Here is a 15,508-nt window from a genome sequence, read left to right as displayed (position 1 = left end):
GGTGAAATGAATTGAGCCCGCGATTCATGAACGGCTGCCAGAAATCTAATATGGCGGACAATATGACGGACATTACGGAACAGACAACTTTTGACGAACTGTGTGCAAACTGCGAACAGATGGAATTGGATGTAAGCAAGAGAGACAGTGTTTTGAAGAGATTATCACATCGTGTCTTCAATTTTCTAAATTTCGCTTTTGAAAACCATTTGCTTGCTTGAACAATCATTGTCTCCGTGTCTCGGATTTCTGCAGCAGCCTTGCTGTTTGGTTCATGATCAATCTTATTTTTTTTGTGTGTGTGTCCGTTTTATTTCAGGGTAATGCATCAGGAGAAGTTTATACGCAGCTTTTAGCAGTTTATCTTTTTCAAAATGATACGTAAGTTTCAGCTTCAGCCAAGTTCGAGTTACCAATTGAAACTGTTTAGTTTTAAAAGTCACTTTTCCTTTGCAGATGCAACGCCAAGTTTTTATGGAAAAGGACACCCGAGGAAATAAAAGTTGTGAGTGTAATGCATGGCTTAACTAGGGAATACCCTGCCACCCCAAAAGTAATCCTGAAAAGAGTGGTTACGTGGCTACGCAGCTACGTGGCTACGAAGCTACGCGTACGAGCCGAAACAAACGCTCTACACATGAATATACTTTGTTCTTTAATCCACGAGCCGAAACAAGCGCTTTAATCAACAAGCCGAAACCACGTAGCTACGTAGCCACGTAGCCACGTAGCTGCGTAGCCACGTAGCCACGTAGCCACGTAGCCGCGTAGCTGCGTAGCCGCGTAGCTGCGTAGCTGCGTAGCTGCGTAGCCACGTAGCCGCGTAGCCACGTAGCTGTGTAGCCGCATAGCTGCATAGCCATGAAGCTACGTGAGGGAGCGGGGGTGGTATTTACCACTGTTTCTGCGCAGCCGCGTAACCACTTGTTTCAGGGTCACTTTTGGAGTGGTGGGGTATTCCCTAGTTACTCCTAATTCATCTATATCATACACTTTATTAAACACTGTCTAGGCATCAGCTAAACCCAGATCCTGGGTCTAAGAATAGGTATGAATTTTGGAGGCTAGGTGTCAAGAAAAGGGTTAAAGAAAATTACATGTTTTGATCTGAAGTATGGTCAGGTTTGGAAAACCGAGCCGTACACCCCCACCAAAAATTCCGACGAGTTCCCTGCACCCTGCCCCCAGAATCCAGATCCTCTGAAGTCCATTTTGCAGAGCACAGAAGATATAAAATTGCTAACCGGATTCCATTTACCAATTCAGTGTTAGCCAAGGGCTGCTTTCAAATTTTCACTTTCAAAGTAATTAGTGTCAACTTGTTTAGGTTTATGTAGAGAGGTTAAGTTGACTCTAGGCTTGGTAATATCCCAGTATTTTCAACATGGATTCACCCTTATAATGTTCAATTATCTATGATTTGTACCATTGATGGAAACCAAGAAAGTCCTGGAATTTGTGTTGTGTACTTCCTATTGTCATTTCCTGAGAACTTTATTGATTACATGCTGTAGGTTGTGGAAATTCTTCATTGACAACAGTCCTTGGTAGTGTGCAAAAATAGACCTTACCACGGTTTTGGAAGCCGCAGGGGTTTCATTAAGTTTTGAAGTAGGGGGGCACCTATAGGAGAGTAGCTGGGCAGAAAATTACACTTGAAGTGAATTTCTTTATGTTCAGTTTGAAAGTAGGCAGGTACTGACTCTTGTGTATCCTGGTACTGGTACCCAGGTCCCGCCTTCTAATGAGAACCCTGAAGCCATTTTGATGGGTAGGCAAATGCGTCTTGGAATAACAGTGTTTGTATGGAAATCTGATGTCAAATAATTCTCATAAAACATTGCTTCTGAAAAATTCATGAATTAGAAACTTTTGGCACTAGGAAAAGGATTTTTAGAAAAAAAAATTGGAGGGATGTAACTGTGCTAGAAAGCGTCCAGTCGTGTTTTGAACTTTCCATACATTTTCCCTGAATTTTTTTTCTGCGGACTATATTTAACAGTTGTTCATGGCTGGTTCGCTATATAGACAAATGTTTGGAAATGTCAAAATGCAACTAGATGCTTTCTAGCACAGCTACATGTACATTCCTCAGTTATTTTCTGTAAAATCCTTTCCATAGTGCCTAAAGTTTCCAGTTCATGAATTTTTCAGAAGCGATGTTTTATAAAAATGTTTTTGACATTGGATTTCCATACAAACACTGTTATTTCAAGATGTGTTTGCCTACCCATCAAGATGGCTTCCAAAACCATGATAAGGTCTATTGGCCTCTTCTAATTTCCTCCACTCTGTATAATCCCTCACAATTCCTTTCTCAATATAGTTAGTCCAGCATATATTTCTCACATCAATGACTTATGAATACATGTATGCAGTCAGGACTCTGTAAAATGGTGATTAATGGACAGGTGGATCCAGATGGCAGATAGTGGATGGCGGGATAATTTTTTGGGGGGTTTAAAAAAAAATAGGATGTTGATACTGTTTAATACATTTATTTGTTAATTGTCACCTTCCATGAAATATTTTGGCTAATTGTGAATCCAGTTACATTTACAGTACTTAGAATCCTACAAACTCAAACTGGGTAAACTCAAACTCAAGTTCAAGTTAGCAAGGTTCTACTGCTTAGTAGTAATTTCTTGTTATCTTTGCAGAATGAAGCCTACGTGGATGAATGATAAAATATTTTTGAAGTAGAGCATATGGAACCCTGAAATAAATGAACCACATTCCTGCAAAGAGTTCTTGAAACAAATATGTGTGGAAATATATATTGAAACATATAAAATAATAATGTATTGCATTGTTTTGTTTGTGTGGGAACTAATTAATTTTATCCATGCTTACTTTTCTAGTCAACACCTGAGCTAGCAAAACTCTGGAATGTGGGATGCCATATGTGGAAAAGAGACTTCCCGTCAATTTATAGCACCCTGAAGGAAGAATGGTCACCAGCCGTACAACCAATAATTGCAGCACTGCAAGGTGAGATTTTACGAGTACACGACCGGTAAATACAGCTGTACCTCTTACTAACCTCATTTTCTCGGTTAGTAAGATATTTATTGTATCTCTGAGGTTAATTGAGTGCATGGGAAAGGAAACTACATGTAGTTGAAATCAAGGGAAATTTAGTGGGCCGTGCAGTGAAATACGTCCCGCAAAATTGACCAATTATTACACCGCACATATTAGCTGAGAGATATAATAATAACAAATGGTAATGGTAATGGTATTTATATACCTTTTTTTCTATATGCATATATTAAAATGCGGTTTTACATTACTACTAATCATGAAATAGCACAAAGACCAGACCAGCACACTGGGAACTCCATGCCTTACTCTTTGCGATTAGTGTGTGGGTTCTTTAACGTCCCACAGGGTTATGAACATTGAAGTGTTGTGAGACAGGGCCTACGGTTTATCGTCCTTATCCGAGAAGACTAGAAAGTCTAGTAACCATTTGCAGATATCATTACAAAGGCAGCACTTTCTCCTCAGTTGTTTTAAAGACCCTGAGTGTTGGTCCGGCCGGGGTTTGAACCCACGACCTCCCGCACGGTAGCCCGATGCTCAACCAATTGAGCCAACCGGAAACAATTTAATAATTGAATGGTTTGCTGCAGGAAAGGTGTAAATCACCTTCATTGCTAAGAAGTCAGAAAATGTTCGAAACTTGCCCACTGTGTTACTTTTACTTGAGAACACTTCACACTTACCTGGTACATGTACGGTGTACTTGCTGAACAGGATGTAATGACTGAACACTCAGATCACAGTGCATGTACATGTATCTTTAATAGGTTCATTTTTCTGGTTTGTCAAGGAATGCAGTGAGTTTCTTGTACATATAATACTTCTTGGGCCTAGTTTATAGGTCGCGCTACAGTCGAAATTAATTCAGACGAACTTAATTCAAGGTCCCACAAGCAATTAGACTCGATGATAGTGTGACATCTAAAACAAATTAAATTCGACTGGTAAATTAAATTCGTCCTAGACGTTTTATCCCTCTTGGTAGATGGATAAAATATCGATAACGCTTCTTCAGTTTAAACGTTGCACTAGCGTCACGTCGCATACATTTTTCAAATGTATTTCAAACTTATTTTAACAAGCTCGCAGCGATCCGTGGCGACCAGAGACACTTCATTTGGGAAGTGAATTAAATTCGACCATATTGATTTCAACGCATAAAACCACGCTACGATTAATGTCGACGGAACAACAAATTTAATGGAATTAAATTTGGCTGTAGCGCCACGTATAAACTAGGCCTTAGTTTTCCTTTGTCTTCTTTTATTATTTAATTTATTTTTCTTTTGAATTTTGAATTTGTGTTTTAGAGAAACTTCAAAAGAGGGCGTTTGATCTTGTTTCTAATGCTTACACCTCAATTAGAGCAGATGATCTGGCTTTGCTCATGGGTGTTACCACAGAAGCTGCTATCAGTGGTGAGTAGCTACAGGCAATGTTACTTAATGTTCATTGGTTTTCATAGAGGTTGCTGTGTCTTTAAATTTGCTGAGTTGCTAGTCTGTAACCAGATGTTGAAAGACTGGATAACTTTGGTCAGTGAATAAGTCTTTACCCAGTGGATAAAGCATACTTAAAATAAAAATAAAATAATAATAAAAAAAGTGATATGCAAGGTTTCCATACAATATCATACTTAGCTACATAGCCTTTGTTACATTGTACATCTTCTGCTTATTCATGCCAACACAAGCTAGTACAGGCATTTTTTCAATAATGATTTAATCTGTCTGTTAGAAATTTATGCTGTGGTAAGGTGCTGTGAATATTTAAGTTAACTACCCTTTAAAGGGGAAGTGTCATAGGGATTTTTACCTCTTTTGTTAAAAAAGGTGAGATAAGACCTTCACTTTGCTACAAAATATTTCTAGAGGAGAGAAATCAACTCAATTCTTGACAGGAACAACTTGTACTCTGTTCTAGCGTATTTTGGAAACAAATATACGAAAACTTGAAAAACATTAGCCAAGCATTTCTTCAAGTTTCAATCCATTCCGACCTACTCTGTCTCTGGCCAGGGGCACTAATCAACAATTTTATTGCACTAGGGTGATAATTGATAACAAAATTAGACAATTAGTTTTTTGTTTCTGTTGTCAGACAAACATTTTTAGGTTTTGAAATGACGTCAAATTTTCGTGATACTTCCCCTTTAAACAACCAACCCCTGATGTTAATAAACAAACTAATAAATGGTTAGCTGAAAAACAGACAGAAGTAATAATTTGGCCTTACAATCCAAATCTCTCCATACAGACTAGTTCTCATTTCAGAAAAGTATTTAACGTTGTGATTCAAGGCTTCGAATTTGGTATATAAGCCTAAACACTAAAGCTACATGTTGTAAACGATGCATGAATGATTTATTTTGTTCTTGGTTTAAAGCCAAACAAAACCCAGGTGGAAATCTTATTAAGATCTTAGTAAGATCTTATTAAGTTTCTTATCAAGATTCTTATTAAGAATCTTGTTTAAGAATCTTACAAGATCTTGTCACAAGATTCTTACAAGATCTTGTAAGATCTTATAAGATTCTAACAAGATCTTAAAACATTCTTACTTAGATCTTACAAGATTTTATAAGATTCTTACCAAGATCTTACAAGATTTCATAAGATTCTTACCAAGATCTTATAAGATGTCATAAGATTCTTGCCAAGATCTTACAAGATTTCATAAGATTCTTACCAAGATCTTACAAGATTTCATAAGATTCTTACAAGACTTTATAAGATTCTTACCAAGATCTTACAAGATTTCATAAGATTCTTACCAAGATCTTACAAGATTTCATAAGATTCTTACAAGACTTTATAAGATTCTTACCAAGATCTTACAAGATTTCATAAGATTCTTACCAAGATCTTACAAGATTCTTTCCAATATCTTACAAGATTTTGACAAGATCTCTTCAAATGTTTTTCTAAGATATTGTCAGAATCTTACCCATTAAAAATGTAGAAAGTCTTGGGAGATCCATAACCAGGATAAATTGAAGGGCCAAGATTTGATTTTGCTTTTCAAGCAAGCTGCAAAATAGGGAAAAACCTGAAGTGTATACTTAAATTTTCTTTTGGATTGCCCTGACATTTCTGGCAATGACCTACACTAGTTCATTCAAAATTAAACTAGAATCATGTGTTCCTGAGAGTTTGATCACAGCTTGCTTACAATACAAAATCTATATGTACCTAGAAACTGACTTGAGGTGGATATGCTCATAGCACTTAGATTCAAAGGATGGGCCATTGTTAACCCATAACCAACAAGAAAAATCATGTGTGATAACCTTTTTATTGCTAAATCTTGGCTATTGTGAAATAAATTTATCACAACAATCTTCACAAGTTAACATGATGGAAACTTTCATTGACTACAATGCTATATACAGCTGTTTTACAAGGCATATATTCAAGTTCTTGTGATGCATGCTCACAAGATCAACAGCACTATAATTATTATTGTAATCCACAAGAGTGACAGAAACAAATCTTTACCAACAAAATGTCTCTAGACTAGGATAAAGTTCTACATGTAACTTTTTCTTCTATTTGCATCAATTAATGAAGCACTAATAATAATCTATTTGACTTAATTAATCTGGCAGCTTTAAAGCCTTTCTAAACAATCCAGAGAATTATTATTTGCCAGTAATATTTTCCCAAGAAAGAAGCAACCTTAAAAACACTTGTACATATGAATAAGAGCTTGGTTTCCACTGGTACAACAATGTTCTTTAGTATTAAAAAATAAATAAATAAATAAAAAATAAACATAAAACAAAAAAACCCCAATAAGTCCTTCAGTTGCATGTTAAAAGCAAGAAAACATGGAAGCTTGAAATTATCCTGTATGGCCCCTGTGGAGAAAAAAAGAAAAATAATTAAAAACAAAAGAACAAGATATCATTTTCAATGCTATTTTCCTAATTTTTTTGCTAATTTCCTTGCTAAAAAAGCTACCAATTAGAACAATAATTATGTCTCCATTGTTCAAATCATCATGTACTGTTTGCCTCTGAGCAAATGCTGACAGCAGCCCTCTATTGGCGTCAAAATGTTGAAACACTGTTTGTTAGAAGTGTCTCCCTCCCTCCTCCTCCCAAGTAAAGTACAATGGAAGCAATGATGACCTGCACAACAAATTTGCCCAAACAACATTGACCAAGAGGAAAGGGGAGCAGCGTTTCAACAACTATTGAGAGTTTATACTGTTTGCGAGCAGAGCCTTTCAACTTTTCAGCCAAAAGAATGGCACCAATATACAAGAGATACTCAGTGAAGCAACTAAAAACAATAATTATTTGTTTTACAAATGTTGGGATGGAATACTAGCTGGATTAAGCCACAACCCACTGAAGAGCAGGATTACATCATCATTGTGTGAACCGCACGAGAATGCCACTTTTCAGTTATTTTGTGAGAATTTCTCTAAGCCAATTGCCCATTTACACTTCTTTTATGCTTACAAACTCCAGAGTTTAGGCTAAACCATTTACAATGTGCTAAATATTACTATTCCTAATGCAGGTTTGACGAGTTCATAAAAGCCTAATTTATAAGAAAAAATGATTGCATTGATCAAAAGGATTGTTACTTAGTGTTCCCTTTATAATTTATTGCTTGCTGTTTTCAACTATGATATCAAGTACTGATCAAATACTGCCATTATGTAAGTTACAAAATTTTATTTAGTATTATTGTTCCTGAGTAGAATTAGCAGAAGTCACAATTCACAACAAAATTAAATCAGTTAAAATAGATTCCAGCAGTCATAATTATAAGTGACTTTATTGAGCAGGATTTGTTGACTTGACTCTGAAGTTGCAGTCTTGAGTCTCAACCTTGACAACAAAATGGAGATAGGAGTTGAAAATCTACAGTAAAACAGAAAATTGTGCACTTTAAATCAGTTTTTCTAAGTGATCACAGTGACCACTAAGCTGCCATTAACTTTAATTTAGACAATGTTGCAGTGAGCTTCTCTGACCCATAACAATCTTGTTAGTTCAATTCCTGATGTGAGCAAAATGAGTCATACACTCCACGAAGATCATAAACTGATCTTCACGCCAAATCAAGATCGATCACTCAAGTCTTTAGCTTATACCAACTCTGTCATGATATCAACCCAGCTACAAATTACTCCGTAAAAACATTTGCAAAGGCTTCATAATAAAAACTAAATAGGGAATGACCACCTCAACAATCTTCGAGAAGCAGCATGCTTATGTAAATGTCTGTAATTCGCATGGACGATCACACATTTTCAAGCAGTCTTTCACAAAATAATTGGTAATGAAACTTACCTCTTTCTAAAAAGTGGTTGTCCACAGTTTGCTGCTTGAAGCATCATTTTTTTAGCTAACAGAGGCAAAATCCAGAGGAAATGTGTGCTGTATACTTGAATCCCGCCTAAAATCTAACATGAAACGGTCTTTTCTCCGAGCCTGCAGTGGCATATCTGCTGACCAAAATGGTGCCCAGTCTTCCCAGTCTGAATGAAATCCAAGATGGCTGCCGGTGTTGCTGTTATTCCACGTTTTTCCACGTTTTCTTGCTCATTTTAAAAGCTAGCATTGTGCATGAAAATCGTAGAAATTATGATTTAAAGCATTTTTGTTCTTTCTGGCATTAAATGGTGTTGAGATTCATTAATGCAGGTTTGTAAGTAATAATGTTTTCACAAATGAGTTTCAGTGTAGGACTGAGCATTTAGTTTTTTTTTTATGCAAATACAATCTGTAAACTGCAAACTTCAAGTCTTAACAGTCATATATTTTAAGCCTTTGTTTAGAAACACACATGCCTACATAGCGTTTATCAACTTAGAACACTGAAGAAAACAGTATTAAGATGTACAAGATGTCACAACAAACGACTGAATTTCAAAGAAAGTAAAGAGATTATCACAGTCAGTGTGAGAGTCTTGCTGGCATGTTTATTCTTAGATCCTGTCAAGATTCTTGTAAGATATTATGTGATCTTAATAAAAAATTGAACCAAAGAAGAAGTTTTTGTTTTTGTTTTACAAGATCTTCATAAGAACTGTTTTCAAAAAATCTTATTCTTTATTTATGCTAAGATCTTACAAAGATAATTGTAAGGTGGTAAGATCTTAATCAGAGTGGTTGTAAGATCTTGGTACAAATTTCAATTAAGATCTTATTAAGAAAACATTAGGAAATAGGTAAGATCTTATCAAAATATGTTTAAGATCTTATTTTTAATTTATAGTAAGATCTTAACAAGATTCTTGTAAGTTAATTCTTAGGATCTTAACAAGATTGCTAATAAGATCTTGTCACAAATTTTGATAAGATCTTAATAAGAAAATATTAAGAAATGGATAAGATCTTATTAATAGCTTTTTAAGATCTTATTGATTGTTAGGTTGAGGATTTTATCAAGATTCTTACAAGTATCTTACAAGAATTTAGTAAGATCTTGTAAGATCTTATAAGATCTTAAAATGCTGAAGATTGTATAGTTTGTATTAAGATTTTATTAAGAAGTGTTGTAAGATCTTATTAAGATATGAAATCTTAACAAGATCTTATTAAGATCTTAGTGTTATTTTCATTCTTACAAGATTCTTACAAGATCTTGTAAGATCTTACAAGATCTTAATAAGATTTCCACCTGGGAAGTGAATCAACCGTGCTTCTGGTCTGCTTTTGTTTTATTTGTTTCCTGACTTTTTAGCTTATGTTTTAAGGTAATCCTTTGGGTCACAGAATAAAATAACGAAGAACTACAAAAATATTATGTGATAACCAGTCTGTAGGCCAATAAATTAAACTTTAAAAAAATAAGGAAAAAATATGATGATGATGATGATGATGATGGTGATGATGATGATGATAATGATTAAGTACACTGTTGCTGTGAAAATTGATAATAATTTCTTTGGTTTTCTTTGCCTTTTCAGCTGCTGTTTCTGGTGGATGGATTAATGATCCAGTTACAGGAATGATCACACCTAAAGTAACAGGTAATGACTGTAGTACTAACACATAATTATTTTATTAAACAATATTGTTCTGTTCCCTTTTGTCAAAAATCCCTTAAACAAGAAACTCCGCTATAAAAGGACAAGCCCCTCCTTCATTTCACACCATAGTTGGTGCGATATGCAAATTTAGTTGTGGCAAGTTGTTGACTCAAGTGTCCTCTCAAAAAATATGCCTCAAAATTTTGTAATTTATTACCACCACAGTATAAGATATCAAGTTCTACTTTGTTTAACAACGTTTATTCTGACAACTAAGCCAATTTTACTGGTATTAAGGCCATAGAAAAATACACACGTTGTTTGTCAGTTGTTTACGCTCTGATGGTTGATTGACAACTGAAGGTGAGAATGGCCTGGCCAGGCCCCTTTTATACCGGAACTTCCGCCCTAACAGTGATCAGCATCAAACTTCTCTTTATCAAATCAATGCTTATTCAACCCCTTAGGTCATACAAATTAAGGATATGATCACCAAAGGAGATTTTTGTCATGCTATAATTAATAATTTCTCCCCAGTAATTTTTTAAAAAAAAAGTATGGGGACAAGATGGGAGAATTATTTTGTTCTTTGATATTAACCCAGTTAAAGTGTTAGACAAGTACTGTATGAACTTAATGATCATAGTTGTAACCCTGAAATTACATGTACAGTGTACTACTAAACTCACTACTGAGAACTCTGTACAGTACACACGGTATCATTCATTGATAATCAGAAGACTTGTTTTTATTTTTATTTGATTTTTTGGTGTCCAAAAGGGCATTGTTAATCAAGCTTCATGTAGGTTCCTGGTCCCCATGTTTTACATCAAGCTTGCTCCACATTACCAATAATTTTTTACTGTATTGTCTCAATTTTAGAACATCCCCAGTGTTAAGTTGATTGTGACATTTATTTTAGGGCCAGCTTTTATTAATTTTTTTTCATTTCAAAACAATGACACAAGTTTTGAGTTTAGAAGACATTTTCATTTTTCAGCACTTCTGATCAGTATCCATTTTCTCATCAAGGATGTAGTCTACTTTACGAAAACTGAGTAATTATTTTTAGGGTATTTTCATTATTTCTGACAACCTCATTTTTGTCATTTTGTTGTCCAAGTCCAATCAAACCATTTTGAAATGCAAAAATTGCCCAAATAATATTCTCCCCCTACCCCTTAAGAAAATTAGAAAATTAAATTGTTCTTGAAAACTATTTCAAAATGATTATAATCGCACTGCCTAATTTCAGGTGGATGAAAGCCATTCCTTTTAGGGAAGTGGTCAAAACTATTATGCTTAGATAGGGCCCACCAAACATCAAAACAGATGGTGGTCTGCCTGCACCCCCCCCCCCCCCTCCCGCTCCCTTTCCTCAACCTCTGAACATGTGTCTTTATGGCGTAGCCACATAGCATAGCAAAAAATGACAAAGATATTCAAATCTCAACTTTCTTGTTTATTAAGCAATGCTGACTCTTGCTAGCTGAATCTTTGTGTCAACTCAAATTTTGAGGGCAAGAAAATTTTGTTTGTTAATGTTCATGAGATAGGTGGTGTCTTTGATACCCCCTCCCCCGCCCCAGAGAAGGTGGGTCCTCTTTGAACAAACCTGATATCACCAATTCCCTTAGTCTGTTACATTAATTTTCTTTGTTGCTTTTCAGAAGTTCCAAAGAAGGAGATTCCCCTTACAAGTGAACAAGAGCTTGCCTTATTGACAGACTATGTTTCATTTCTAGAAAATTAACCAGAAACTTAAAGAAAGCAGTTGTATTGGAAAGTTGTTTCTTTCATAAACAGAGAAGCTTAAGTTGTATTAAAAAAGTGTTTAGAAATTGGGTTTACCTTGGTGTGAGAACCTGACAGGTTTTTACTTAGCATTATAGGTTGTTTTCTTTCCCTGTAGTGTTTTGACATTGTTTCCTTTGTTTCATGTCAGCTGTGATTTTCACAGGTTCTTACACCGAGGTCGAGCCAAAAAATCTGTAAAAACTTGTTTAATAGGTTAATACACAGACATGGTGTATTTGCAAACATTAAGATGTTAGTACCCTTGAAGTTGTGGCTCTCTTTAGTTATTACTGTTGAGTAACTTTTATTTCATAAAGAACCCCTTGTATACAGTCTTTCCAGGGCAATTATGTAAAAAAATTAATTACATTCTACTAATAACTATTACGTCTGAAAGAAGACTACAAACATTCCCCAATTTTTCTTTGGGATAGAAAAGCGATCAAATCATGCAAGTGCATGCAAAAAGTGCCTCATGTCTACTTGTGGAAGGCAATTTTTGCGTGTGCTCAAATGGTTCGCTTATAATACTATCCCTAACGAAAATTAGGGACCACTCCTAGTCTAGCCTGAAAGTATTGATCAATCATTCTAGTTTTTGTAACAAGAGAAGCAAAATTTGCAATTTTTTTTTTTTTTTGGGGGGGGGGGGGGGGGAGGATGGATGTGACGCAGATTCAGGAACCAGCTGCTCTAGAAAATTTGCTGTAAGAGTAACTAAGTACTTATCCAGAGAGCTTACGTTGGATCAACTTGCCCGCATAAACACACAGCAGAGATGGACTAATTTACAGGGCTAACACAAGTACAAGTTATATCTGCTATGTCATTACCTAAAAAGAGCTTGTCTGACATAACAAGTGAGCAATAAATTGAACAGCTACAACTTAGTGAAGACTTAGTTAGGTGGTGAGCTAAAATGGAAACAAATTTAAAGGCTTTCGAAAATCATAATATTACTGCAAGCTGCATTAGTAACAAGATGCCTATGCTGGCATTTACGCGAGATGCATTTATTCCAACTGTATGCTTCGCAGATTTATAAAACTATCCTTGCTAATGGAATAGTTTGAGTAACGAAGATCGCGTTACGTTGTTTCCCTTGTGTTACGCTACTCAGGGGGTTCACCGGAAATTTCGGAAATTCCATTACGATAACGTAAGCATCTCAATGACCTCTTTTCAGTTTCCCATCGTGGTCTAAGACTGTCAAACAAAGCACGATTCCTTCGCCAAGAACTCTCCAATTTCCACCGTTTTAAATGTCGAGTGCTTCTTAGAGGTTATTCTTTCGATTTACCTTTTCAAAATGGTGAAATTTCCGTTTGAAAACGGCACACTTGAGTCCACAACATGTTAAAAATGTGGTGCCACAAATTTAATCCAAGATTAATGAATAAATGAAATGATGCTTTGACGTCACACAGGTAGGGGTGAGTGGGTCTCCTCCCTCACGATATAAGCGACAACAATGGATTTTGATTGGCCTGCTTTTGTTGAAGACAATCAGAACAATACATCCCGAGTAGGAGAGGGGAGAGTTTAATTAATAAATTAATATACGGATTTGTGGCTACAACAAAGAAAAAGAAATCAACCTGTTCTTAGACACGGTATGCCCCTCAGGGCATCCCGCGTAAAAATTATCATAAACAAACATCACAAAAAATACTAAGTTTTAAACTGGTTACTAACAGGCTCAGCGCTATCCACTACACCCATTATTTAAGATAAAGTATTTCAAATGCTCATATTGGTTTGAAGAAAAATTGAAATTGACCAGTGGTAACATTTGTTTCATTTTCTGTTGACTTGAAGTCCTCAAAATGAAATGTCACACCATGGCATTCAACAGTGTCAGCACCATCAGTCCCAAAGCAAGTTGGCCTACCCCACGACCAAGTTTTTACAGCATAAATGTTGCCCTTTCTTAAAACAAATGGTTCAAACATTACATCAAAACCATGTAACATCTCCCCTCTGTGACGCAGAGGAATAGATTCAAACAACATTCTATCCACATCAAATAACAGCTCCAGATTTTGCCAATCTATTATTTCTATAGATACGGCGTAGTCAGCCTTTTTACTGCCAAACAAGCGAATACCATGAAGCACAACATCTTTGTCTACCCAAAACTGGATGGCATCTAAGAATGGCCCATCATCATCATCATCATCATCATTGTCATCATCATCATCATTATAAAAAGTTGCAAATCTACAGCATGATTGACAGATGCCAACTCTTTTCTTTTCTGGAAAACCTAATGATGTACTCAACGTTCCATTAATGTTCTTAATCAATTCGGTCACTTCTACTTTGGTTAGGATTTTAGAGTCCTTAACAACACTCACAAACTCCTTCTCTTCCATTGCTGGGAATCGTATTCCTTTCACAATTTCTTCTCCAAGGATCTTTCTTTTCATTTGGCCATCTACAGCTAGTCCCTGTCTTTCACATTCCTTTGCAGCCCACAGATCAACAGCTTTAAACAACTCGACTTCACTTATGTTTAACGAGTCTCTCTTGATTACGGCTTCAAGTAAGGGCCTCTCAATGGTCGCGAAATCTTCAGATTTCACAAGTTCCTCAGTTTCCCTGTCGATCAACTCCCAGCATTGTTCAGCAAGACTTTTCTCGTCATATTGTTGAGCATGTGATAAGATACAAAACACGTTGGCCAAATCCACGTTCCTGTGCAGAAAGTTGACACATTCGTCAGCAAGCGAGGGTAGGATGTATTTTTTGGCGACATACAACACTTGCATCACGTTACTTTCCTTCAATTCAACCTCCCCGCTGTACATGTACCGCAACATTTCCAGCACTCCCTCGTATTCACAGTCTGGCAGGTCAATAGAGTCAGATTTTTCAGCCATTTCCCCGCAAAACATGGCGAAAAACACAGGACTACAAATTGATAGCATAAACTTGTGTGCTGAAATCGCCATCTTGCTTTTCTTGGCCTCCCTTTCATCTCCTGACGATCGAACAACAAGGTTTACATCACTAAGCACATCGTTACTTAACATGAACCTGCTCCTTTCTTTAATAGTCATCCTTTCTTTTCGCCACTTATTCTCAAACACTGCCATTTTTTAAGTATTTCTTGATTTGTTTTTCTGATCAAAAGTTGCGGGAAATGTCGCGGGAAATTACAAACGAATATACGATATTTCAGTCAGCGGCCTTATGAAACGCTGTAAGTAAAGTTCCCAAAATGTCCCCACACAATTATGAGTAGTTCCAGTGTTCTACGTAATGGTCCGTAATATATCAAACACTAAAAAGCGTTTAAAACTAGTAGTAATCAAAGATTATAGTGCGTCGCCTTAGGCACCTAGCTGGGTTGCATAAATCATGTTAAGATTACATGAACCTGTAAGTATAGTTACAAAACATTAGGTTATTGTCTAAGAACAATTGTTAACATCCGTGTTATCATAAAAACGTTTTATGCAGCCAGTCCCAGGTGTTTACAGGGCATCCTACCGGGGTTCTGTAGTTCCAGTTACTTCTTCGATTTCCCAGTGCAGGTTATTACCCATGCAGGTGTGTTTTTTTGTTCTTTATTTTTGTGTTTGATACAACCGTTTTCAAGTCGGACCTTTCTTTTTAAAACCATTTTTGACACTGTTTGATATTTATTTTTTTTATATCAATCCTATCC

The 15,508-nt window shown here is 36.1% G+C and overlaps 2 protein-coding genes across 2 annotated transcripts; one reads left to right on the top strand and one right to left on the bottom strand.

Moving 5' to 3' along the window:
- Positions 1–3: 3 nt before the first annotated feature.
- LOC146453395 (COP9 signalosome complex subunit 8-like) lies at positions 4–12,102 on the top strand. Its single transcript, XM_085096682.1, has 7 exons — positions 4–131; positions 320–381; positions 457–505; positions 2,862–2,991; positions 4,356–4,463; positions 9,976–10,038; positions 11,709–12,102. Exons 1-7 carry the CDS (start codon positions 27–29, stop codon positions 11,789–11,791), a joined length of 600 nt encoding a protein of 199 aa, XP_084952808.1. The 5' UTR covers positions 4–26; the 3' UTR covers positions 11,792–12,102.
- Positions 12,103–12,252: 150 nt separating this feature from the next.
- Positions 12,253–14,979, bottom strand: LOC146453394 (BTB/POZ domain-containing protein 6-like). The gene has a single exon (XM_085096681.1). It carries the CDS (start codon positions 14,931–14,933, stop codon positions 13,584–13,586), a length of 1,350 nt encoding a protein of 449 aa, XP_084952807.1. The 5' UTR covers positions 14,934–14,979; the 3' UTR covers positions 12,253–13,583.
- Positions 14,980–15,508: the final 529 nt, after the last annotated feature.

Source organism: Pavona decussata, unplaced genomic scaffold (assembly GCF_977016875.1).
Source record: "Pavona decussata unplaced genomic scaffold, jaPavDecu1.1 SCAFFOLD_331, whole genome shotgun sequence".
In the NCBI taxonomy this organism is placed as follows: Eukaryota; Metazoa; Cnidaria; class Anthozoa; order Scleractinia; family Agariciidae; genus Pavona; species Pavona decussata.
The sequence above is the reverse complement of the archived record's forward strand: the minus strand, read 5'-3'. Positions and strand labels throughout refer to the sequence as shown.